The sequence below is a fragment of the Pogoniulus pusillus genome, chromosome 33 (genome assembly GCF_015220805.1).
Source record: "Pogoniulus pusillus isolate bPogPus1 chromosome 33, bPogPus1.pri, whole genome shotgun sequence".
Taxonomy (NCBI): domain Eukaryota; kingdom Metazoa; phylum Chordata; class Aves; order Piciformes; family Lybiidae; genus Pogoniulus; species Pogoniulus pusillus.
This window is the reverse complement of record NC_087296.1, coordinates 4,984,533-5,007,408: the sequence shown is the minus strand read 5'-3', so window position 1 is coordinate 5,007,408 and position 22,876 is coordinate 4,984,533. Positions and strand designations below refer to the sequence as shown.

Sequence of the window (22,876 nt, the reverse complement as noted above, 5' to 3'; positions counted from 1 at the left end):
TTTTACTTTAAAACTATTTTTTCAAAAAATATTTCAAAATAAAAATGTAACTAAAACTAAAAATTGAAATTAAAATTAATACAAACTTTAAAAAATATTTTTAATTTTTAAAAATATTTTTCAACAAAATAAAATGAATTAAAAAACTTTAAAATGGAATTAAAATACAAGCTTTTAAATTTTTTTCAAATTTTAATTTTTTAAAGACACTGATTTTTAAAATAAAAAATTAAACTAAAAAATGAAATTAAAACAAATAAACTTTTTTACTTTTAAAAAAGAGTAAAACCTATACAAAAATAACTAAAACTAAAAATTAAAATTAAAATACAAACTTTAAACAATATTTTTAATTTTAAAAAATAATTTTTCAAGAAGGTAAAATGAAATTTTAAAAAATTAAATAAAACTTAAAAATAGAATTATAACAAATACAAACTTTTGAAAATTTCTTTAATTTTTAGATTTTTGTAATTTTTTTTCTAAAATAAAAATTTAACTGAAACGAAAAACTGAAATTAAAATAAATACAAACTTTAAAAAACGTTTTTCATTTTTAGAACTATTTTTCCAAAAAATGATTTTTCTGAAATAAAAAATTAACTGAAACTAAAAACTGAAATTAAAATAAATACAAACTTTAAAAAAATGTTTTTCATATTTAGAACTATTTTTCCCAAAAAATGATTTTTCTAAAATAAAAAATTAACTGAAACTAAAAAATGAAATTAAAATACAAGCTTTAATTTTTTTTTTATTTTAAAAGATATTTTTATTTTTAATTTTTTTAAAAATTATTTTTCTCACCTAAAAATTTAACTAAAACTAAAACTTGAAATTAAAATTAGGAGAAACGTAATGATTTTTTTTTATTTTTAAAGATTTTTTTTAAATTATAAAAGGAAATTATTTTTTAGTTAAATAGAAGGTTTTAAATGGAATTCAAATAAATGCAAAGGAAAAGCCTCGCAGTCAAACTCAGAAAACACTTAGTGAAAACAAAGAAGGTTGCTAAGAAACCATAGACTCAGACCAAAGCCAGGAAACAGCAAGTTGCTGATATGCTCTTTTCAAGCACTGCTCTCGGCGCTCAGTCTGCCCCATCAGAATAGCACAGAGCTGAGGCTCAGGACTGATGCCCCAAAACGTGGGAGTCCCAAGGGTCCAGCACAATGCTCCACTCCCCGGTATCCGCCTTGCTTCTTTTTATTTCATTACACCACACACGAAAAGCTCCAAGGAAGCTCGCAGCTAGGCACTAAGTTCCAGGTATGTCCTTAGTGATCTATGAGTGGCCTGGCTAAGAGCAGTCAAGATGCCAGCAGCACACAGGGCGACATCAGCAAACAAACTGAGGGGTCCACAGAAGGTAGAACCTGTACCCTCCCCGCTGCTGCCATCCTGCCAGCTAGGCTGAGAACAGCACAGGTTTGGCTGCTGCTTTGCACCTCTGCCTCTGCTTTACTGCACAGGCACAGCCCTGGGAGCTGCGCTCTGCCCGCAGGGATTTTCTCGAAACCAAATTTATCACTAAGCTCAACCTATAAACAAAGCTATCTCCAGAGCACCGGGAGATAAGAAGATGAAAGCCAGAGGAAAGGGGTGAACATGCCAGCAATGCCTTGCCCTTGCCACGCAGACCCTGGGGCCATGTTTATGCTTTCAGAGCCTGGTGAACTCTGGAAGCAAGGGGCAAGCAAGGCAAGGCAAGCCCCTTTCTTTCATCAGCTGCCTTTCGAGCACTCTATGTTCTGTTCCTCACGCACACAGCTACACTGAGGCACCTGAGGTTTCCTCACACTTCGAGAGGCTGTGGGAAGTAAGAACATGCCACTAGCAAGGTTTTATTTAGCCCTTCTATCTCCATTTACCTCAAGTTAAGTAAGATACTCAGAATGTAGCAATTGCCCTGTAGAGGTGCGGCTCAACATGCCATAGGTCTGAAATCACGTTAGCCACCAGCCTTGTGGCTCCATCACAGCAAGGCTGAAACTCCTCAAAAAGAGCTGGTGAACTCGGTTGCTAATTGGGCTTCACCCTGTCTCACCATTTCTGCCATGAAAAACAGGAGAGCGTTTCCACTTCCCACTCAGTTTGCACCAGAAGGACAGCACTTGGAGCAGCGGAGTACTTAGCAGAAATGGAGCCACGTTTTAACTCTGGGGAACAACGTAACTTGAAAGTGACTAGTATGGAAAAGCACAGCCTAAATACCCTTACAGTATATTCAGGATAGCTTTTCCTTGCCTCATGTGTTTTGTCCACCATCTGGCTGTGTTTCACCAGTACAAAACCCAAGAATAAAAGCACTCAAGCAGCCGCAGGAGGAGGACACCAGGCACTTCAGGTTCCACCTCTAGTCATCAGAGACAAAAGACACCGCAAAGGGTGAACAAATGCACCTCCCCACCAACCACCTTCCTGCGCTCAATGACTGTGCATCCTCCTGATGCTCCGATGTCAGAAGGTGTAGCAGCCCTCATCTGTCTGAGCTTCCTCTTCAGGCAAGCAGCAAAGCAGCAGCAGCACTGAACAAAACCAGTGCCAGCATCCAACAGCTTGCTTCTGAGGGCTGCTACTGCACAACTCCCTCACTATTTACATCAAAATGTAACAGGGCAACAGATGATCCACATTACTGCTATGAAATTCAGTTTTAAAACACCAAAGCACCAAAATGAGCTTCCAAATTAGGAAAATACAACCTAGGAGTCTTTTCTGGCTATGGACAAAGTATTTTAGGAACTTTCAGTCAAAAGGAGAGGAATATGACTTTCAGAAAGATGAGAAAGACATCTGGACTAGCCTACAGAATTATCAGCCACCCAAGCATATATAGTTTGGAGAAAAGGATTTAGAGAGCTATGCAGTTTATTCTGTGCAATGATAAAGGGAAAAAAAACAGGTAATACACGAGAGATAGAAGTTCTTGCCTTAAAAGAGATCCCAAACTTTTAAAAGTCCTTTGCCACACTACAGGTTTCATTACAGGAGCAGAACATCTGCAAGGCCAGTTACATACAGCCCAGCTCTCACCCAAGGACAGCAAAGCACGATGCAGGAGACAAGTGGAGCTAACACTCCTATTTATAATCTGGCACTTTAGCTGATTTCATGGAGAAAAGTAACAGGAAAGGTATTAAAAACACCACCACGATGAGCAGGTTTGTGTCGATGATCATAGAATCAACCAGGTTGGAAGAGACCTCCAAGATCATCCAGTCCAACCCAGCACCCAGCCCTAGCCAGTCAACCAGACCACAGCACTAAATGCCTCATCCAGGCTTTTCTTGAACACCTCCAGGGATGGTGACTCCACCACTGCCCAGGGCAGCCCATTCCAATGCCAATCACTCTCTCTGGCAAGAACTTCCTCCTAACATCCAGCCTATACCTCCCCCAGCACAGCTTGAGACTGTGTCCCCTTGTGCACACCTTTATCATGCTTATGGTAAAGGACAGAGTGCTAACCTCCAAAGAGGCAAGCAGAAGAAAAAAAAGCAAGTTTTTTCCTTGTGTTCCAAAACACAGAACACCAAACCAAAACCCTACTAAGCTCTTGAACTCTCATTCCCTTTCTCCAAGCCTTTCACTGAATCTTCACTAACTCATGAGCACAAAGCTGGAGGAAAACAGGGTAAGAAGAAAAGCCTTGTACCTTTCATGTCTGCTTCACATCCATTCCAGGCACAAATCAAGCAGCAAATATTGTGAAGGTTCATTTACACTTAAAGCAAACATCAGGTACTTTGCTGCCATGGTGATGAACACAGTAAAAACATCTTAATCACTCCTGATTCTGCCAGTGTAAAGTAGGGCTTGAAGCATGAGTTCAACACACAACCTGGCACCAGACACAGCTTGGGGGTTCACAAAGAATCACATAATTATCAGGGTTGGAAGATACCTCAAAGATCATCCAGTTCCAAACACCCTGCCATGGGCACCTCATACTAGACCAGGTTGCTCAGGGCCCCAACCAGCCTGGCCGTAAAACCTTCCACACTTCAGATGATGGCTTACAGAGCACTGCAGTTGTGCAAAACCTGAGATGCAGAAGCAATAAATGAAAAGACAAGTTGTGCTGTCTGTGCTATGCACCTACCCTGGTCCCATGCAGAATTGGTAAGCAAAATTGATTGATAAGGGCTCCCAAAACAGAAGCCACAAAACTTCAGGGAATGAGTCACCTGCTCGACTAGTCTATGTTTGCTAACAGCAAGAGAATAAATACCCAGCTCTGGAAAACTAAGCAAGTTGTATCAGAGGTTTTTATTTTAAATAAGCCAGTCTGCTGTTGAAGCTCAGTACCCCCTGTGTCCCCTGGAAAATGACAAACCAGGAAAAAGATTCTTCTATAAAAGTAAACAGAGACAGCAGCTTTCAGCCTGTGCCCAATGTTTATATTACAAAATAGATGATCAGTTAAAAAGTACAAAGGTTTTGAAGCTGTCTCACACTATCAAACTGATTTTGACTTCTTGGGCCTACTTTCATCACCTTCAGCCGATTTCTCAGCTGGCCTCTTTTTTAACCCTTTCATCTTCCGTGTCTGCAGTTTGCTCAGATCTTGCTTTTGCATGTGGATTCGACCATAAGTTGTTCCAAACACATCGTGGGAGATATTCTTTTTCTTCTTAGGCTGCAAGGGAAGCACAACATCAGTGTTTCTGAGCAGAGAGTGCCAGGAGCTCTGGCAAGAATCAACTGCATACACTGGAGCTTAGAGATTTAAAATTTGCTCTGTGTGTTCCATATGCTTCCAAGAATCAGGACCACAGAATCCAGTGCAGGTCACACAGGAACACATTGAGACAGGGCTTGAAAGTCACCAGAGGAGGAGACTCCAGAACCTCTCTGGGGAGTCTGCTCCAGTGCTCTGTGACCCTTACAGTAAATAAGTTCTTCCTCGTGTTGAGGTGGAACTTCCTGTGCTGTCGTTTGTATCCATTGCCCCTTGTCCTGTCACAGGGAGTAAGTGAGGAGAGGCTGTCCCTGTTACTTCCTTCCTGACCCCTAGCCCTCAGATATTTATAGGCATTTATTAGATCCCCTCTCAGTCTTCTCTCCAGGCTAAACAGCTCCAGGTCTCTCAGCCTTTCCTCATCAGGCAGTGCTCCAACCCTCTGGCATCCTTGTAGCCCTCCGTTGGACTCTCTCCAGTAGATCCCTGTCACTCTTGAAATGGGGAGCCCAGAACTGGATGCAATATTCTAGGTAGTCCTTCATTAGGGCAGAGTAGAGGGGGAGGAGAACCTCTCTGGATCTGCTGGACACACTTCTTTACACACCCCAGAAGAGAGCTTGGACGCCAGCTCATCACCACAGAAGTGGGACTATATAAAAGTAAACTCTTGTCATGCATATAACAATTACTATTTTAGCTGTTGCTCTTCTTCACAGATGAGATGTGGAAGTAACATACATACCTTCAGAGCTTTTGGTTGTTTCAAAGATAGCTTATAAAGGTCATCTGAAGCTAAATGTGTCCTCCTCATAACCAAATCTAGCGAAGGTCCCATCTCTTCCAGTTCAATTCTTGGTATTTTGCAGCCAGATTTCTTCAGAAGCACTCTAGATGGCAAAAGCAAACAAAAATCAACATTGTCCCCTGTGATTAAGATTTTTTTCAAGACAGGCTCAATCTTGCCATTGACAAGACTGTTAAAAACACTGCTGCTGCTAATTCTGTTGTTGAGAAAGATCTCTGTGAGCGACATTAAATCTACCCCACCACAATCTGAACACACCCAAAATATAACCTGGTTAATGTAACTCTTTTTTTTCTGTCTAGTAGTACTGTTAAAACTCAGTCCAAGCACCCTGAAATCCACATCACTCCCTCAGGTTCAAAACAGTGCCCCGGGTGCTAACAGACATGAGAAATATTTACTCTTGTTTACAGCAAAGTAACCTGAGCACTAACCACCAAAGTCTGTTTGTTTTGAAGAAAGAGAGTGCAAAAAGGGGTTTTGCCATAAGAGAAATCAAAACCACATGGGACACCAGCTGTGAATGCTCACAGCCTCCTAAATCAAGACCATGAACTGTGAGGGTGACCACTAATGCAGCAAGGAAAAATGTCTCGTCCTGCCTTGTTTTCCCTGGTGCATTGCTGGCTGCAGCCTACCACCTCTGACAGACACCTGAGCGAGGAGAGGCTTAGAAATCAGCCCCAGTCTGATCAGTCTACACAATCTCACTGCTAGAGGGACACTGAGGGGCTGGATCATGTTGAGGAAGGCAACTAGGCTTGTGAGGGGCTTGCACATGGCCTGTGAGAAGTGTCTGAGGGACCTGGGGGTGTTCAGTTTGAGGAGGCTGAAAGGAAACCTCGTTGCTCTCTGCAACTACCTGAAGAGAGGCACAAGTGAGGAGGGGGCAGCCCCTTTTCCTTGGTGTCAAGTGACAGGACCAGAGGAAATGGTTTCAAGCTGTGCCAGGGGAGGCTCAGGCTGGGTATCAGGAAATACTTCTTCACAGAGAGGGTTCTCAAACACTGGAATGGTCTGCAGTGGTGGAGTCGCCTTCCCTGGAGGTATTTAAGCAGTGTGTGGACTTGGTGCTTAGAGCCATGGTTTACTGTCAACCTTTCAGTACTGGGTTGAGGACTGGATGAGCTTTGAGGTCTCTTCCAACCAGATAGATTATGTGAATCTAAGAGTACTCTGAATCCCTCAAGTTATCTCACACCACCTTACTAACCCTACCACGGGAGGGAGCTCAGCAAGGAAGCAAGCAGCACCTTTAGGGCTTGCATGTTTTCCTTCTGCCATACAAGTCACTCTGTGTTATGTTGAACACCTCTACACACTACATGTTTCATATGCCACAAACTGTGGCATATGTCAGTTCAGTTACACACCTACAGGCTAAATTTGGGGGGAAACTGAGAACTGAAGCAAAAAGCCAACCAACAGCTAAAACACACACTCACTTATAGCTTCTCATGTAAATCTTCCCATCCACAGCTGTGAAATGCAGAACGCACTCCAAGCCAGCCAGACGAATGCTGGGCACGCTGGGACCTCTGAAGAAATCTGGAAGAGGATTTAAAGGGAATGCAAACCACGTTTCATGGCTGAAAATCAAACCAACAGATGACCATAACAAACCCATTTCATTTCACAACCAACCCACAGCACATCACTTATGTGAACTCCTTGCCATTAGAATGGCTTAGGTTGGAAGAGAGCTCAGAGCTCATCTACACCAACCCAGGGACACCTCTCAACTAGATTCAGCTGCTTGAGGCCTCATGCAGCCTGGCCTTGAACACCCCCAGGGTGGAGGCAGCTACAACCTCCTTGGACAGCCTATTCAGAGTCTCACCACTAACCATGCTGTCCCCTCAGCTTTAAGCCATTCCCCCTTGTCCTGTCTCTAGACACCCTTATGAAAAGTCATTCTGCAGCCTTCCTGTAGGATCTATTCAGTTGTTGGAAGGCATCTAACTAGGCAAGGCTATGCATGGGATGGTTCTAGAAAAGCCAAATCTGCCTGGATAATGAGAATCCCAAGAAACAGCTGCCCCTGAAAACTGCAGCCTTGCCACAACACGGGAGAGAAACTAAACAGGTTAAGTACAAACCAAGCTACCTCTAGCAAGGTTCTTCTATTAGGCTGTGAAAAAACAGTGCAGTTCAGGAGCCTGCACCACACACAGCAATCTGCCCAACATATGCAGAGGGTGGAGAAAGAATGTGACTTTGACTGAAGGAACAAGGTGTGCTAATAAACATGACAGGGCAACACTGAAGCACAGGAGAACTGCTCACAGATGCAAAACACATCGGTCTTTTCCCTTCTGGCCCATTCTGAGACCCTTCAGCTGGTTGTCTTTTCCTTCACTACCTTTTCCAAGAGTATCAGCATGTGAGTGACACCCAAAACGAGGCCTTTCTGGCCGGTATCAGCCAGGATATTTCCTTGGTCAATTAAATGCTCCTTCCTTTTGAGGGTTGAGCTTGTAGCTGAAGTTGCAAATAAAATATTTTGTTCACCTCTGGCATGTATTTCCCCTTTGACTAGCTCTGTGGGCACACAAGTCTGTATTTGCAGTGGTTTTATTGGCAACACCTCCCTCTCCCAGCTGTATGTGGCATCATACAGCTTTTTAGCCACAGGGTGATCCTGTCCAACAAATGCAGGTGGTCAGGAATTTCTGTTTCCTGGCAATGCTGAATGGCTGCAGAAACCTTACACTTCAGCATACCTGTCGTGGAAGGGAGTTTTGTTTGGGGGAGGCTGGGGAATGATATGCGAGGCCGATGTTTGGGTTAGGGTTAGGGAGCTGAACCTCAGAGAGTTGAAGGTTTTCAATAGACTTTGAATTTGCAGTGTCTTGCTTTGGTTGGACTAGAGATTTGCTTTCTCCTTTCTTTCCATTCCTAGTTCTTTGTCCCCCCTTGTCCTCAACATCTTCTTGGAACTTCTAATTTTACTTTTCCCTGAAGAAAGCTTCTCAGGACCTTTCCATTTCAAGATTAAACTCCTGAATGATTTTGGAACGTGAGTCTCTACACTGCTTTTTGTATTATTTCCTATCCAAAAGCTGGTAACACTGTAGCTTACATAGCTATGGTTAGCATTAGCAGAGGTCAAACTACATGCCAGGTATTTCCCAGCCACTCCCTTTCTTGGCCTAAAGGAACCCACAGATCTTTTCAGACATTCAAGAACAGTCTGTGCAAGAAGGGCTGCATGAAGAACAAGCTGATGGTCAACCTAAAATTACAGAGCCCTTCTGGAAACCAACAGATTAGAAAGTGTCTAAGCAAGTGTCATAGTACTTAGCCATTTTTGGGATGAGATGAGTGTGCAATAGCTGAACTAGCAGCAGGCAGTGTTAGAAGAGATGAGAAATTTGATAAATATGAGCATAAAAACTTGTTGGAATTTCAAGAACTCCGTTCCAAGGACTTACACCATCAATGAATTCCTGCACTACCACATCCGTAGGCAAGAAGACCCAAACCAGAAAGAACAGGATGTCTTTTGTCTTCCAGGTCTCTAAAGAAACATGCAGCTGCCATGTTTTTCTCCTAAATGACTTCTTCCACTTCAGAGTTTCAGCAGGCTACAGGGTTTGGTTACCATGAAGACAGTAATTTCCCCTTGCTTTTAATTTTACAAAGGAATTGCTGTAAAATGATATTCCAAACACACATAAACTCTTTTGATAGCACAAAAGCCACCGAGAGTGTGGTTGCTCGCAGCATCACTGACAGCACATTGCTTTGGCAACAAGAAGCTGTTAGTGACCTCACCATTCCCTCTGGGATCCAAACAAGACTGCCACAGTAACAAAGTATTTCCTGCTGTTGTTATAAAGACATTTTTCAGTCTTTCTTAGTGGCAACGTAAAAGCACCATCTTCTGCAGGCACAGAATGGCTCGGGTTGGAAGTGACCTCAGAAATCATCTACTCCAATGTCCCTTCTACAGGCAGGGACACCTCTGAACCAGACGCAGCTGCTCAAGGCCTTGTCCTGGCCTTGAACACCCAAAGGGACAAGGCATCCACAACTTCCCTGGACAGCCTGTTCCAGAGTCTCACCACTCTCCTACTGAAGAACTTCTTCCTCAGCTCCAGTCTAACCCTGCTCTCCTGCAGCTTCAAACCATTCCCCCTTGTCCTGTCTCCAGCCACCTTTACACAAAGTCCCTCTGCAGCCTTCCTGTAGGATCCCTTCAGGTACTGGAAGGCAGCTCTAAGGTCCCCCTGGAGTCTTCTCTATGCTGATCAACCCCACCTCCCTCAGCCTATCTTCATAATGAGCAGCTAACTTTAATTTCATGTGACAAGAAACTTACAAACCCCCGTTGTTGCTTCCTTCAGTGCTGAATAAAAGCAAACATTTATTAACAAACCAGCATTTCCCAACAGAACAGATTACCATGGATTTATGCAATTCTGCTGCTCAAATAATCAAGATACTGACCAATCAGAAGGCTCTTCAGTCTTCTGTATTCTTCATTTACATCAAACATGTCACCAGCAAATATCAACATAGGCTTTGTTCCTTCAGGGCATTTACTGTTCTGCAGAATTAAAACAGAACAAAAACTCAGACCAGGTCAGGAGACGTGTTCTTAACTCAGTAGGTGGTTAAGCCACTGAACTGTGAACAGAAAACTGTTGTGAGCTGTGAGCAATATTCACACATTGCACTGGGTTAGAAGGGACCCTCAAAAGTCATCTTGTCCAACTCTCCTGCAGTCAGCACAGACACCTCCTGGCTGCCCAGGGCCACATCGATTCTCATCTTGAATGTCTCCAGCCATGGGGCTTTACACACATCCCTGGTCAACCTGTTCCAGTATTTCAGAACCCTCCTCGTGCAGAGCTTCCTCCTGATGTCCGTCCTAAACCTACCCTGCTCTAGTTTCAAACCATTGCCCCTCACCCTGTCACTACAAGCCCTTCTAAACAGTCCCTCCCCAGCCTTCCTGTAGGTCCCCTTCAGATACTGAAATGTAGCTCTAAGGTCTCCCTGGAGCATTCTCTTCTCCAGGCTGAACAGCTCCAATTCTTTCTGCCTGGCTTCTCAGGAGAGGAGCAATGCAGATAGAACAGACACTTCTCTTGCCAGCCCACACTGTATGTGTAGGGAAGGACTTTGGTTTCGTAAGTGATTTGTATTTTCCTTTGTACTGCACTGAAAAAGAGATTCTTTACTATGAAATGTTCATTTTCACCTTCCAGTGAAAAATCAGTGAATTGGACTGCAACTACTAACAAGAAAACTAAGATTACAGGCAGGCAAGTCTATTGTACTTCTGACATTGGAGAGCAGATGAAAAAGGCTACAAGAATGGTTTAGACAAAGCCCTAATCTGAACTCTGGCCAACAAATGCATTTACTTAGCTATAAAATCCCTGCTAGCAATAGTGTTATGAGGATACACACTATAGTCTGACATCACAGGAGCCTTCTCCCTTACAGACTATGATTTCTTCACTATCCCTCTAGGCTGCCCTGCCAATTTATACTTCCAGGAGAGTAAGCACCATAACACTCTCTTGTTTTTTTGCAGTGCATCAACAGCTTGATACAGATGTACACACATGTGAAACTTGTACTGCTGCCAAAACCAGCCTGACACAGCTATAAAAGGTGAATTTCCTTCACATTTAAATAATTGAGTTCCCTGAAAATTGACATTTATGTGCTAAATATCAGCTAAACAGTTTCAGAATCATCTCAGTCAGCAGAGTGACCCACTTAGGTTATCATTTCAGAAGAAGGGTTTCAGTTTCCAAAATCTGTGACAGTTTATTTAGGAACCTACCACAAACAGGACCTGATGAAAGACTTGGTAAATATAAGTCTTTAATTTAAAAAAGGAAATATCAGGAATAAAGCAAGCCTGAAGAAAGAATTTGTAAAGAAAGTTGCAAGCGTGCTCAAAACAACCAAAACAGACTAAAATGCAGAGCACAGAGCAACTCCTGTCCCTACTTCAAAGCACAGAATAATGCACCAAGGAAAGCCACCAGCAGGTGTCACTCAGAGACCGAGAGAGCTACTCCATACCTTGACATCTTTAAGGGACACGAACTTCTCAACACCCAGCTCAATCATGTCTAAGACATGATAGTCAAACATGCGACCTGTGCAAGTGAAAAAGAGACAGCCCAGCTATTTGAATATGTAATGGAAACCACAGCTTTCATCCAAAGAAAAGCCCAAGGGAGAGACATTACCTAGGACCAGGTTGTTAGGTCGCTTCTTGTTATGAGAGCCAAACAAAAACAAAGAACAATCTGATTTCTTGGAAAAGAATTCCTACAATTGAGGAAAAGAACAAAACCCATGAGTTCCAGTTTGCAGTGTTTCAAGTATTTGATGAAGGTACAACTCACAAGCATGCCTGAATTTAGGGGATTCACTTAGGAGAAGAGTTTTGAGCACATTTGAGTCCAACAGAAGTGTGATGGTTTGGGAGTTACCTGTCCCTCCCCCCCCCAAACTCCTATGAAATCACTCAGACTAGACTCAGCCTGCTGGCAGTTAAGGAATGAAGCTTTATATTCACAGCTTAGCACAATACACAAGCAGATAGTTACAATATATCACAAATATATACAGCTATATATATAGAAATATTCAAGTTAAAAGTAATACAGAAACACAGCAGCCCTCCCAGAAATCAAAGTCCCCAGGGGGGACTTCCAACCACCCTTCCACCTTCTTTCCACATCTCTACCTTATCCCAGAGTTTGCCTTATGTGCAAGGTGAGTTTGGAGGATTGGCCACGGGGGTTAGAAGCAGAAGGATTAGTTACACAGAAGCAACCCAGGGAGAAACACAGACTCCAAAAGAGAGAGAGAGAGAGACATACACTATCTGATCTATGTTTGGGTTCTTGCTTTTATACATCTCAGCAAGCCTATGAATGTAAACATCACCATTGTTTTCTTTTCACAACCCATAATCTAATTTTTCCTCATTAAAATATTCCAATTAACCTCAAACTAGCACAAGAAGCTAAAACTGATGGTCAGATTTAAGGTTCAAAGAACAATTCCTGGCTGTTTTTATTTCCCACTGCAGTCTTAAAGGTCAAGCCAGACAACAGTAAGCCTATGAACATCTGTAAATGTCTAACACTGTCACACTTGGGCATAGGAGTTCTACTACAGACCAACTTCATGCCAATTTAAGACTCAGATGCTCCTTAAAGCCAAGCCAGTGGTGACTAACAGAGAGAAGATCTTTCCCCCAGGTGGAATAGACAGAAAACCTATTACAGTATTATGTCCAGAGCCAACACTGACAGAAATTCTGAGGATGTCCAACTCCAAACCCTTTTTATGCACTGCAAATTACTCTTCAATAAAGTTCTTTGCAATCTGAAGGCTGTATCATGTCTGAAGACATAGTTTATACTTACCAATGATGTTTGATCCTCAAAAGGCCTGGTAATATTTTTCCTGAGGAAAGAAGAAAAAAGAAAGATTACCCTACCTGGTAGTGCTAAGGATTAGATTTGATTTTAAAAAGGTCTCTTCCAACCAAAATGATTCTATGTACTTTTAATTACTTCTCTGCTATCATTCAAATTCTGCATTCTGTTGGCAACTCCATCAGCAGAGGTTTAGTTTTAGATCAGACCATAAGCCATATTAATGCTGCCAGAGGTTCCTTAGTGCCTCTGTTGCTATTTTTAGTATTTTCCTTCATGCCTCTTGTCTTTTGTGGCCTGAATTCCATACAGCTACTACTGACACCTCCTAAGCACTTGCCTTTCCCAATGCTGAATATAGCTATGGGCATTACTGTCTCTGCACTACATCCACGCAGATACTGGGTTCCCATTGTGAGCAAGATGTATTTAGCATCATATTTTACTTTGTAACTCCAATTTGTTAACAACTCGGATACAAGAACTCCAGCACACCCACCTGGCACAGAACCTCACTGTTTGCTCAGATCAGAGAAGCCATTTCTTTGAACTTGCTGAAACCTGCTACTTAGTACAGATCTAGGCCCAGCACCAACCCTGATCACGTGTAGTTTGCTTCCAGTCTACTGAAATTCATGATTAACCACAGTCACCTTCTGCAACCCTTTCCACTATCCAAGCCCCTCCATGAGCCACCATCTCCAGTCATGTTCTTTTACCAAAAGTTGTTCCTGACAGAAGACTTCAAGATGCCAGAGTGAGACCACTTACTTTTTATACAGTATAGCAAAAGGCTTCTTCACAGCATACTGCAAAAGACAAAGGTAAACATGTGTTATCTCTAACACCTTTCAGCACACAGCACTGCTTTTCCAAACCTCTACACTTCACATGATGACATGAAGTAGAGTAACTGCAGATCAGCCCAGAAGGCAGCATCTCAAAAAGCCTGCTCACAATAATACCCTTTGAATTGGTAGCCCAGGGATTGGTAGCAATCTCGTTTCCCAATTAATTGCAGATGCACTAAGAAATAACAAAGTAACTGACAAACAGGAGAACGTTTGCTAATGATAGCAAAGTGGGAGCAGCAGCTGACACACCCTCAGGCTGTGCTGCCATTCAGTAAGACCTGAATTGGCTGGGAAATGAGGCAGAGTGGAACCTAAAGAAGTTGATCAGGGGTAAGTGTAAGGTCCTTCACCTGGGGAGCAACTGCTCCGTACAGCAGGACAGATGAGGAGTTGACCTGCTGGGAAGTAGCTCTGTGGAGGACCAGAGAGCCTTTCATGAACACGTTATCCTCCATGGATAACAAGTGAACAGTGAGCCACTAACATGCCCTTGTGGCCGAAGCCAATGGCATCTTGGAGAGCATTAAGAAGAGTGTGGCAGTAGGTCGAGGGAGATGATTTCCCCCCTCTACTCTGCCCTAGTGAGGCCACATCTGGAGTATTGGGTAAAAAAATGGAACACTTTACTTTGAAGATAAAAGAGCACTGAAACAGGCTGCCCAGAGGTTGTGGAATTGTTGGAAACTTTCAAAAACTGCCTGGATGCATTCCTGTGCAACTTGCTCTGGGCAACCCTGCTCCAGCAGGGAAGCTGAACTAGATGATGTCCAGAGATCCCTTCCAACCCCTGCCACTCTATGATTGCATGAAATCAAACCCATGTAACACAATCTCTCTGCTGAGATCAAAACCATCTGATTATCAGCAGCCTAAGGTGGTAAGAAAAACACAAAGCAAGGAGAGAAAAGAAGGTAGAAACAGCTAACGTATTTTCAGGTATAGGATTAGCTCAGAGACAAGACTGCCAAGTTTGGGTTCTGGGAGTGGCTAAAAGCTTCACATCAATACACACAAGCAGTATGCAGGATTCTGGGACATGATCAAGTCCTGATACTGTATCTAATTATGTTGCTTTCAAATGGACAAAAATAATAATGAAGAGAATAAGCTGAAGACTTCCAGCAAGGAGAAAAAGAGGAAGAAAATAATCTCCATCAAGGGGTAGGTAATGACACCTTTGGAATAGCAGTCAAGCTGAAATCTGGGGTACAGGGCATATATTTTTGCAACAGACAACATGAAAAATGCAAGGAAAAGAGTATGGATGACACCCTTGGTGTAGCACAGAAGTCTGCACGATTAAACGTTGCACACATATGCCAAATAACTTACAATGTCTTTTAGTACTTCAGTTACTGTAGAGTTTGCATTTCCTCCTTTTATCAGCATAGCATTTTTTGTATTTTCTTTAAGTTTGGGTTCTCTCTTCTCAAGAAACCTTTTTGCTCTCTTAGTTTTAGGCTTTCTGTAACAAGGAATTGACAGTTTAAAAAGTTAGCACTGGTAGCAGCACATGGCACTGCAGAAAACGGTAGAACAAGAATGGGAACAATCTGTGTTCAAGTAACATGCCTCAGCCCCTCAAACTAATCCCAATCTGCTGAATTACAATGAATGCTAAGCACCATCTCCGGTAAGTGTATTTTACTGCCGTTCTTCCTCACTGTCTCCTCATCAAAGGTGATTTCACAGTCTCGGGTTGTCCAGCTTCTTGCTGCCAACAGAACAGCGGCAGAGTTCGGTTTTCCCCCCTCCCCGGGCGTTCTCCATGGGCCTTCCTCCCTGCCGGCCGCTCCACATGAGAGCGGTGTCGCCCGGCTCTCTGCAGGGCACTTCCCAGAGCCCAGGGCCCGCGCTGCACACCCCACCCGGTCCCAGCCGCACAGCCCAGGGGCCCAGCACTCCCGCAGGCGGGGAAAGAACGGCTGCCCACACTCACACCACCCGGTCCCAGCCGCACAGCCCAGGGGCCCAGCACTCCCGCGGGCGGGGACAGAACGGCTGCCCACACTCACACCCCAGGGGCCCAGCACTGCCGCAGGCGGGGAAAGAACGGCTGCCCACACTCACACCACCCGGTCCCAGCCGCACAGCCCAGGAGCCCAGCACTCCCGCAGGCGGGGACAGAACGGCTGCCCACACTCACACCACCCGGTCCCAGCCGCACAGCCCAGGGGCCCAGCACTCCCGCAGGCGGGGACAGAACGGCTGCCCACACTCACACCACCCGGTCCACTGCCGCAGGCGGGGAAAGAACGGCTGCCCACACTCACACCACCCGGTCCCAGCCCCACACCGCACGGGCCCAGCACTCCCGCAGGCGGGGACAGAACGGCTGCCCACACTCACACCACCCGGTCCAGCGCCTCCATCGCTGCCGGCCGCTTCCCGTGCGCACCGCCCCCGACGGCTACATCCGGTGCGTCACCTCCGCCGCGGCGGGAGCGCCGGAAGCGGGCGGGCTCGGGCGCAGCGGGCAGCGGCTGCGGGGTTCCTGCGCTGGTGAGGTTCCTGCGCTGGCTTGGGGCTTGGTGTCTCTTTCGGCCCGGCGCTGCCCGCTCCTCTGCCGTCTAAAACTCCTGCTTCCCGTTCTGGCCCTGCTCCCACGCCGTTACTGTTTGAGTTCTCTGCGGCTCTCCCGCACGGATGAGGGTCCCCGCTAAGCAGCGGGTGCAAAGGGATAAACACCCAAGTGAGGATGGGAGATTACGCAGCTGGACGCGACTGCAGCGGTAGGCGATCTACCTGTTCCGGACCTTTCGCTTACCCTCCCCTGATGTCTGCGTTGGGAACCACATTAAACTTGTACAAAGCAAGCTGCCATTTAAAATAAAATGTCTCCTACAGTTTACTTATTCGACAAGTCCGATGGAAGTTCTGCAGAGCGAGGAACAGACGTTACACACGATAGAAACCAAACTCCCGGGACGTTTCTGCCTAAAATCCCTGAGGTGGCAGCATTCTGGCTGTCTGCACCACACTAATCAAGTACGAGAAACGCTTTTAAGTTAAATCCAGAGGGAAAACTGAGCGGTCTCCCTGAAACCTAAAGCATAGACCCAACACAATCTGGAGTCGCATAGACCGTGTCTTTTCTTCCTCACTTTCATCTCCCCCAGTATTCAAGATGCTTCTACCCAGAAAAAGGGAACAGTGGGATTGAGTTTGTAACTGTTAGGAGTTTCAATGCCTTATCTTTACTGGTCCTGTGCTATGAACAATGCCGGGGGCAAACACTTCCTCGAACCATTACTCATTAAAGTATTAACATAATTATGCTGGAATTAATTAGTGTTCCCATCCTCACAGCATTGTTGCAATTAAACAATTTGGAAGGAGGCAGAAAAAGGTTAGACAGAAGAAAGGTATTACAAAATGCTGTAAAAAACACATTCATGAATGCAACCCCCACTCAACTTTTCTATGAAACACTCTGACAAGATAAATGGTCTAGCAGTGTTAACCCACATACTAGGTAGGGGCTACAATACAGCCACATGGATCAGTTTGGGAACCACTGATGCATGGGTACAGGATCTTAAACATAAACACCCTCAGAAAAATGCCAGAGAAGATCAGAGATGGGGGGAAAAGGGGGGAAAAAGGATGAGACAAAACCAAAAGTTATGGAAAGAAAGAAATCAAGTAACTGTATAACTGGAGTATAGGAACTGATATAGTATGCAGCTGAATATGACACACAGGAGAAGCTGTGCTTAAAAAATGCAGGACTTTATTTTACACCTTTTTCCCCCCTCTTGTTTTTCACAAAATGTTCCAGACTGTACAATGAATCAGCATTTCTTGAGTTTTGAGGTAGAGATACACACATTTCCAATCAGCACTTTTAGAAAACACTTAATCCCTCCCCACTATAATCCAAACATAAAAGCAATGCACGAGAACATAATGTCCATTTTTTGAACCATTAACTCCTCAGATCAATTACAAATCACGTCCTATAAAAGTTGGCCCATTAACTCCATGAAAAGCATCCTGAAAAGGTCAGAGCTGCTATCATGGAGGGGCACTGCCTAAGGCAACACTTGCAGAAGAATAATCCTCTGCCTCAGAAGCAGGGCTGTCAGGCGGAGGAAGAGAGGCATCAATTTCCAAGCTGTGCTGCTTCTCCAGGTCACAATTTATGTCAGAATTTCCTCCACCACTCACCTCTCCCTCTGACTCTTCAGCCATTTTGTCTTGGGCCTGAGCTGACTCCTCAGAATCTTCTTTTTCACGCAAAAAGCTGCAAATTGTATTAAGTCGGCTATGGGAAAAGTCTCTGTCCTTGATCTGCAACCACTCCACTCCACCTGATGCAAAGAAGGAAAATGGATATTGGTGGCAACAGGAGTTAAAAGTTAGCAGGTTTTTTTTAGTTGAAGTTCAGTGCTATTAAAACATGTAAACAAAAAAAAATCACTTAGGACAGAAAGATGGCTTCCAACTAGCAGAAGTCAAGAGCAAGTGAAGGTGGCACAGCCTTGATGGACTAAAAGCATAGCAACCCACATGAAAACTCCTCTCAGGGTATTAATGAACCTCTATCACTGCTGATAACCAAAGAAAGGGTTACTTATCTGTATGTCCCTCTCCTACTATTTTCCACATACCCGTATACTACTGTCCATAGTCAGAAAATGCAATAAAGAGAATGTTTGTTCACCCAAATCTCAGAACATTTGGCAGTATGATAGGGAATGACAGAGACAGTGTAAGAATTTTTAAGTAAGTTGAATTCACTTACATTTAACCTTAATTTCAATAAAAACAATTCCATTGCAGTGTATACAACATGGAACTTCTGACTGAGGATAACAAAGATTTCCAACAATTAGAGAGACTCAGAAAGTCATCAGAATATTTAAATATATTTTAAAAAAACAATGAAAACTACTAAAAAGCGTCTCTGACCAGTGCCAAGACTTTTGGATGACATAAAAACATACCTGGGAACATCAGTACATGTTGCCCTACTCCTCTTCAGGAATCTCCTAACCACTTCTGGAGGCAGCACTGGTGAGAGAGAATCTCTCCATTTATTTTTTGTGTGCTTTGGTTTGTATTTATATGTACACATTTGTTGCCTAAAGAAGAAAGTTCCACTAACTTCCAGCATGCTCTTGAACCAAACACTTGATCAAGGCTGCCACTCCTGAACATCAACTCTCCACATCCCTATGCATAAGAGCAGAGGCACTGACCAACATTCTCTTCTCCTTCCTTCTTTTCTGTCAGAAGTGTCCGTGTCATGTTCAACTTTTTCATCGTGTGGCACTTGTATTTCAGGTGTACTTTTTGGTTGCCTTCAGCATCTACTAGGAAGAGAGGAGAAAAAAACAATACCCAAGCCCTAATCATTATAGTGAATTGCACTATCAGCTGAAACCACAGAAGTATTTTTAACCTCCCCAGTCTACCACAAGGAACAGGACATCAAATCACAATAATTACCATGCTCTGTGTTCTCTTCAAAAAACACACAGGTTCCCAAGGTATCTAAGAAAAACAAAGTGAGAAAGTCTTAGGAGGCTAATTTAGAATCACAGAATCAGTCAGAGTTGGAAAGGACCAGGGGGATCACTTACTTCCAACACCTCTGCCATCAGCAGGGACACCTCACACTAGATCAGGCTAAAGCCTCATCCAGTCTGGCCTTAAACACCTCCAGGGATGGGGCTTTCACCACCACCCTGGGCAATTCATTCCAGGATCTCACTACCCTCATGGTGAAGAATCTATCAGCTGTAGACACTGCACCCACTGTCACAGCTCTGGGACTGCTCTGATTTCCAGGCCCTTGGAAAAGTGCAACCAGTCATGAGCTAGCAGGAGCATCACAGCCACTGACAGTCACTACAAGGGAAGACTCCAGGTAATCTTCTTTCAGACCAATGTCACTATAAGGCAACTGGGAGAAGTATGGATTGCACCTGTCAGTCCTGCTTACACAGCAGATAACAAGCACTTATTTTAAGGTATTTTATGTCTCACATTTTTCTCTTCAGAAATACCAACTGGTACACCCTGGAGTCAGCTTTCCAGGTGTACTTCCCAGTAAGAAATATGAACACATGGCTGACTCAGCAAGGAACTCAGACTGCTGCTCTGTACAGTGTTACACAGACAGCACTCAGAACTTCAGCACCTCACAGGATCACGTTCTCCATTTGCAGTACAATTAACTGACATCAAGAAAGCTCTTTGGATTGCATGGAAAAGGAGAGACTGCATCCAGATCACTTTTCTTACCTTCATATTCTCCTGCAAATACATATCTGTCAACTTGCAAGATGGGCCTCTCTGTCTCTATTCCCTGTGAAAAGAAGGACAATGTTGCACAGGTGTCAGGTCCCTATTGGCCCAGGTGTATTTCTTGCTGTAAGACTAAATAAGCTATAAAACCAGAAAAAAAACAGAAGTATTTGAGATCAGCAAGATTTCAGCTGTGGAATTCTCCTTCTGTTGAATAATTTGAAAGCACCAATATCATTAATTCAATATATAGAACACTTCTGGTTGGGGTTTTTTTACTACAGGAAATTAATTTAAATATGAACACATCAGTACTAGGTAACAGCATTAAAGGTTTTAATATTAAAAACTTCATTTCTTTGACTAAATTGCTTTCCTTTCTGGACAATGCAAAAACACAGAATGTCTTCCCCTCATGTGATCAACATCACAGAAAACCTGCTAAATGGAATAAAGCAAATCATAACCTTTTATTGGAGTGTTACCAACAGTTGTCCATTATGAAAAATCTCAAGGAAAGTTTACTCTCTGGAGTGAGTGCAGATATATTTGGACAGGAGTAGGATACAGTAGAGACACTCAGACTTTTTTTCTAGTAACACTACAAGACAATCTCAAAGCACAAAAATTAAAAGAATCCCATCCACGTAATGGAATAATACCCAACCATTCACCCACCTGTAATGAACCATCTATCTAATACAGTTCAAGTGATTTAGGTCAGATACAGGAAGCAAATCTGCCTATAAAAGCACATCCATGCAGTGATGATTTATGAATTTTGATTGTATCTCTACCTTGGAGATTTTCAAAATTGACTTTATCACTTCACATATATTCTGATCAGTGGCATGCTCTTGAGATATTCCCTTCAATCTTTTCAGTCTATAATAAAGATGTAGTTTCAGGAAGCATTTTCAAATCAATAGTACTTGTACTATATATAGAGCTCTAGTAGACCGTGTAGGTTTTGAAGGGCAAATATTTATTCCATACTGAGAAGGTGATTAAGCAGCTCAAAAGGAAGAAGACAGCTAACCCATATTCTTACTATAAATACTTACAGTAAGTAAGTATTTAACAAATGCCCAACCTCAGTTATCCTTTACATTTACAAGACCTGAACTTGCCAGGCAGTATCTACCAAAAAAAAACCCCAAAACACTGTAAATGCAGTTCAGTTCAGAAAGATTTTTGCTTTACCTGTCAGCTGCATTCAAGTTACTTGAAGAAGTATGGATAACTATTTTCTGCATGTGTAAAATACAGAATAAAAAAAAATTAACTTAGAGCTTGAAATCAAAGGTGATAATGGTCCTAGTTTATAAACACCTCAGGAAATCCTTCCTAATTACATAATACTATATTCAGAGATCTTATGCCACAAAGATAATCAGAGGGCTAGAGCATCTCTGCTATGAGAACAGACTGAAAGAGTTGGGGATGTGCAATCTGCAGAAGAGAAGGCTCCGAGGTGACCTTCTTGTGGCCTTCCAGGATCTGAAGAGGGACTGGGGAGGAACTATTTTAGGAGATCAGGGAGTGACAGGACTGGGGGGAATGGAGCAAAGCTGGAGGTGGGGAGGTTCAGAATGGACATGAGGAGGAAGTTGTTGAGCATGAGAGTGGTGAGAGTCTGGAATGGGTTGCCCAGGGAGGAGGTTGAGGCCCCATCCCTGGAGGTATTTAAGGCCAGGCTGGATGAGGCTCTGGCCAGCCTGATGTAGGGTAGGGTGTCCCTGCCCATGGCAGGGGGGTGGAACTGGCTGATCCTTGTGGTCCCTTTCAACCCTGACTGATTCTATGCTATTTTTGAACTAGAGAGCCCATAATATGCAGCCAAATACAACCAAGACAGTGAACATAACTGTCTATTTGATCAAAGTGCTGATGTCAAGGAATTTAGAAACAGCTTCACCTCCTTGTTCCCATGCATACTGACTTACCCCTTTCCTATTGTGCTGTAATCACTCACCAAAATCTTGCATTTGTTTTCACATTTTTCTAAGAAGTCTGAATCAATAATTCCTGATAGTTCCACCATGACCAGTTGCTCCTGCAAGGCAAGGGTGCAATGTTCCTCTGTAATTGATACAGCTGAACTGAAGGGAAAAAAAAAACTAAACAGCAATTCGTATAATTTGGGATGAAGATAATACAAAGCCAAAACAAATCAGCCACCTTGAAAAACCTTTGGTTCAAGGAAAGTAAGAGTTTTCAAGAATCCTCAACTACTAGACATCCATGAATACAGATAACAATAAAAGCTCAACAGTTTTCAGGTGTTATGGGGGTTGGAAGCAACTGAAACTAAGTCTTCTCTGCTATCATTTCCCAGAAAGCTTTAACCAGCACAGCCACAACAATACAACTTCCAGGACTCATTTGCAGCCCACGAAGCCTGTCATATCCTGGTTTGCACTGAGCAGATTGAGCATGGAGATTCTCCTCCTCTACTCCACTCTCTCGTGGAGTATTGTGCTCAACGGTAGGGCCCTCAGCCTGCGAAAAACATAGGCCTGCTCGAGCAGGTCCAGAGGAGAACCCTGAAGATGGTTAGGACCACGTCCTCTACAAGGCCAGGCTGGAAAAGCTGGAATTGTTAAAGCCTACAGAGGGCTCTGGGGTAATCTCACGGAAGCCCTCCAGTACCGCTCCCCATGCGCCCGGCCAGCCCCGAGCCGCGGCAGGGCGGCGGACACAGGAGTGCCTCCCGGGGCTGGAGGAGACGGGGTTCGGAGGACGTGCGGCAGAGAGACGGAGGGAAAGGCCATCCCTCCCCTCACCGGGAGCCTGCCTTCTTGGCCCCGGCAGACCACAGAACGGCACAAACGGGCCCTCAGCTGGCGCCGCC

The 22,876-nt window shown here is 43.8% G+C and overlaps 1 protein-coding gene across 6 annotated transcripts; it reads right to left on the bottom strand.

Moving 5' to 3' along the window:
• Positions 1 to 4,257: 4,257 nt before the first annotated feature.
• Positions 4,258 to 22,053, bottom strand: RPF2 (ribosome production factor 2 homolog). 6 transcript variants are annotated; one of them, XM_064170036.1, is made up of 13 exons: positions 21,969 to 22,053; positions 20,020 to 20,083; positions 19,222 to 19,266; positions 17,938 to 18,080; positions 15,100 to 15,232; positions 13,685 to 13,722; positions 12,902 to 12,941; positions 11,711 to 11,792; positions 11,541 to 11,617; positions 9,945 to 10,044; positions 6,938 to 7,040; positions 5,430 to 5,574; positions 4,258 to 4,642 (listed from the first exon to the last, which is right to left on the bottom strand). In XM_064170036.1, exons 2-13 carry the CDS (start codon positions 20,041 to 20,043, stop codon positions 4,463 to 4,465), a joined length of 1,110 nt encoding a protein of 369 aa, XP_064026106.1. In that variant the 5' UTR covers positions 20,044 to 20,083; positions 21,969 to 22,053; the 3' UTR covers positions 4,258 to 4,462. The 6 variants fall into 6 exon arrangements, with proteins under 6 accessions (XP_064026106.1, XP_064026101.1, XP_064026100.1 ...); XM_064170031.1 differs by lacking the exons at positions 17,938 to 18,080; positions 19,222 to 19,266; positions 20,020 to 20,083; positions 21,969 to 22,053 and adding exons at positions 15,393 to 15,481; positions 16,117 to 16,144; XM_064170030.1 differs by lacking the exons at positions 17,938 to 18,080; positions 19,222 to 19,266; positions 20,020 to 20,083; positions 21,969 to 22,053 and adding an exon at positions 16,117 to 16,198.
• Between the last annotated feature and the right edge of the window lie 823 nt (positions 22,054 to 22,876).

Coding starts and splice junctions, on each gene's coding strand:
- RPF2 (XM_064170036.1), bottom strand. CDS start 20,043: ATGTATTTGCAGGAGAATATGAAG. Junction 11,793..12,901: donor TTGAGGATCAAACATCATTG/GTAAGTATAAAC, acceptor CCTCAATTGTAG/GAATTCTTTTCCAAGAAATC. Junction 10,045..11,540: donor TGTCCCTTAAAGATGTCAAG/GTATGGAGTAGC, acceptor TTAATTCTGCAG/AACAGTAAATGCCCTGAAGG.